This window comes from Ochlerotatus camptorhynchus, unplaced genomic scaffold (genome assembly GCF_037179485.1).
Source record: "Ochlerotatus camptorhynchus isolate MF236.1 unplaced genomic scaffold, CSIRO-AGI_Acam_v1.1 ptg000241l, whole genome shotgun sequence".
Lineage (NCBI taxonomy): Eukaryota > Metazoa > Arthropoda > Insecta > Diptera > Culicidae > Ochlerotatus > Ochlerotatus camptorhynchus.
The window spans coordinates 61,962-65,626 of record NW_027040731.1 but is presented as its reverse complement, the minus strand read 5'-3'; the positions used below and the strand labels follow the sequence as shown (position 1 = coordinate 65,626).

At 37.4% G+C, this 3,665-nt stretch overlaps 1 protein-coding gene across 1 annotated transcript; it reads left to right on the top strand.

Moving 5' to 3' along the window:
* Positions 1 to 238: 238 nt before the first annotated feature.
* Positions 239 to 1,794, top strand: LOC135704454 (uncharacterized). The gene is made up of 6 exons (XM_065225921.1): positions 239 to 300; positions 471 to 522; positions 583 to 841; positions 935 to 1,230; positions 1,288 to 1,626; positions 1,756 to 1,794. The coding sequence occupies exons 1-6, from the start codon at positions 239 to 241 to the stop codon at positions 1,792 to 1,794; spliced, it is 1,047 nt and encodes a 348-aa protein (XP_065081993.1).
* Positions 1,795 to 3,665: the final 1,871 nt, after the last annotated feature.

The following is a 3,665-nucleotide window of genomic DNA, read 5'->3' as shown; positions in this document are numbered from 1 at the left end:
TCTATCGTACACTACAAAAAAATCAATGTTTTTTTTTTATATATAAATTTCATGTGGGCTTTATAAACTACAAAATCGCTCAGATATGCTTTATAAACATATATAATAGGTATTACTAGCGTCCCATTTAAAAAATATGTGTGAGAACTAATGGTCAAAATCCATAACATCTCACACATAAATTTGATAACGATCGGAAACGAATCAAGAGAAGAAGCTTGAGGAACAAAACTATAAAATGGCAACTGAAAAGAGTTTTACGTTCGTCGTGCTTAACGAGTTGGAGCTTCCGGAGGATTTGTTTTCGATTTTTTAAGGTAATATTTATCCTAATGACATCAGTTTTTTGGTTTATTCTCATTATTCCGATTATTTTTAGGTCAAGGCTTTGATTTATTCTCTTTGGTCAATATTTCCAAAGACAAATTATCAGAAGCGCTATTGGAGACTCAGAGCTCATCTGGACAAAGCTGGAATATCGATGAAATATTCCGGCGGATAATTTGCTGGCGACAGAAGCAGGTAGATATTGCAATTTATACATTTTCAATATTTTGCTAACACAATCATTGCATCTTATAGGGTTACGATATCATTGGGTTTACAAAGATAGAAGTGCAAGAGTCTTGGCTTCAGTCACAAGAACTACATCCATCAGACGAGGAGGAGGAGGAGAAGGGGGAAGAGGAAGAAGAAGAGGAGAAGCTGGACCAGTTGGATGCGCAAGATCGACAGGCGGAAGAACTTCCGGATAGACTCGATGAGCTGCAGCCTATTGCCTCTTTCACTAAGAATTACTCTGGGGATATCGCTACGACCGGTTCTTCGAATAATGGTGTCGGTTTGAATGATAAACGAAAATTTTCTGCGTCAACTGGTAATTTTTTCATCGAACTTTCTTCTGACAACGCCGCTGTAATTGTTTTAATTCCAGCTGCGCCTAACACGTCTTCCGGAAGAGTGGAAATAGTCACTCAAAAGAACGCTGAGGATTGCCCATCATGTTTGAAACATTTTTCTCCTACGACGCTTTCACGTTTACTCGAATCCACTGTCACTGGAAAACACCTTCTTGAACGGGGAGCTCGGGGTCCTTTGTCCAAGGACAGCCAGAAAGAACTCGTAGCGATAATTGCAGACTATCACTGTCAAAGAGGAGCCGAAACAACCGAGTGTATCCTCGGAGAATACGTTCACTCAATCACAGCATTGTTCAAAGGCGAAAGCAAGGTAATTTTTTATAAATTTTGTTTAAAATTTAAAATATGACACCGTGTTTTTTTTAAGGATACATACTTTATTGCTCAAGGAGGATCGAAGAAAAATCCTGGTGGGAAGTTATATAATCGTATTGTCAACTGGAAGCAGAAAACGGCAAAGCGGAAGTGGAAGGAAGAAAAACATCTAAGCAAAAGTAAGAAGAAAGAAAATTCGCCAAGCATCGAGGACAAGGTGGCTGTCGATGCAGCTGTGTGGCTTCAACAAAATACTAAACCGTGGTCAACTACACTCGATAAATGGACCTTTTCGTTTCCGTTGAGAAAATCTTTTCTCATGAAATCCGATAACAAGGCAAGACTCTTCAAAGAATACCAGCATTACAGTGATGAATTCGGATACCAACTAGTAAGTAATTCTCAACTAATTTCAACTTAATTCGTAGAATTGTGAAAAGCTCAAAGTCGTTTTAATAATTCAAAAATCAGTGTAATGGTTTTAATGTTGATGCATACAGGAAATTGCGATACTTTCCAGATTATTTTCATCACCGATAATTTGCAGAATACTTTCTAGTTTGCTCTCGGCTGTTGCAATATATGCACCAACCGGTGAACACTCGTGTTTATTTCAGTTACCGTGTGGACGTAATTTGTGATGAGCCCCGGTCCCTTTCAAATTGTATCATTATTTATGTACGGTCCATATATTTGAAATGACGTTGCACATTCATCTAGTGATGGCCGATTTTCATTCGAATTATCGATTAATCGATTAACGAACCGAAAAGTAAAATATTTGTAATCGGTTATATCATGCCGATATAAGCATTAACTTCTCCAGAGGATCATCACCGATCGTTTCAAACATGTGCTGCACTCTCATTGGTGGAAAAATGGCAGCACAGTGAACAAAAAAAAATTGATTAGTTGTTAATCGAGTAATTAAAAAATGGGACATCTCTGATTTTGGTGTGTTTGTTTTGATAAAAATGAGCGCAAAATTTCATCTCTACCGAGGGGGCAGCAAAACCACAAAATTACCTTGAATACGAGGGGTATTCAATGGAATGGATGAAAGGGACCGTGATAGAGGACACTAATGGTGGTAAGCTCCAACCGGTATTATCCTCGGATTAAATCTCGATCAAGAATGTCCGGCTGGTTTGATGTCGACATCAGAGTTAATCAACATAACTCTGAGCAAACATTTTTCAGATCATACAAACAGGGACGGTATTAAAAGTTAATCCGAGTTGGAGCTTACCGCCATAAAATAGATAGTTTTTCTTCCGACAGTTTCATCAACCGGTGAACACTCGTGTTTGTTTCAGTTACCGTGGGGACGTAATTTGTGATTAGCCCCGGTCCCTTTCAAATTGTATCATTATTTATGACGGTCCTTATATTTGAAATGACGTTTCACATTCATCTAGGGATGGCCGACTTTCATTCGAATAATCGATTAATCGATTAACGAACCGAAAAGTAAAATATTTGTAATCGGTTATATCATGCCGATATAAGCATTCACATCTCCAGAGGGTCATCACCGATCGTTTCATACATGTGCTGCACCTTAGAGAAATAATTATAATAGAGAGCTCATTTCGAAGGAAACTTTGCATCACTGAAACAGCGCCTCTTTCGATTATGACAGCCAACGGGTGAACTAATTCACAGCAAGCGTGCGCATTTTACATGTACGATGCTGTCAACTCAAACAAGTAATTATTTATTGATACATTTGAAAACACTCCGGCTAAAATGGTCTACAAAAGGTGTGAAGTACGCGAATGTAAAAGTGTTTCAACGGGACCATGCTCGAAATCTTTTTTCAAAATATTATTGAAAAACAGGTACAGTTTGTTTTCGTTTACAAAATGAATGCGTTTCGAAGATTTTGTTTCTTACAGCAGCACGAGAGATTTGGATGCATGGAAATCATTTTGTGGCGTAAAACAGTTTTCTTCCGAAAGCTACATATGTTCTGATCATTTCTGTGATGAGGATTTTGCAAATGTTCTTAATAAGAGCCAAGGGTATTAAGTTGGAAACGCTATGAAATTATTAAAACAAAAAAATACATGTCATAAAAATACTCTCTTATAGACTCCGAACAACAGCATTTCCTTCATATGGACTATCGAGTGCAGCGTTGAACACTGCTTCATTTTGTGAGGATTTCGACAAATTGTTTGACATTTCAAATTCATTAAATTTCAACGATAAAAAGGTAAGTTAAACTAAAATACTTATACATAACCGCAGTATTAAACTATTCATATCAAGGTACATAAACGACCCATCAAATCGACTTCTCCACACTGGGTATTTTTGGATAATATGCAGAAGAAGCTCCGATCCCTTTACTTTGTTGATAAATGCTGCACCGATGCCAAACAGGTAAATAAAAAGACTTGAGTGATTGAGCAATAAATATAGTAC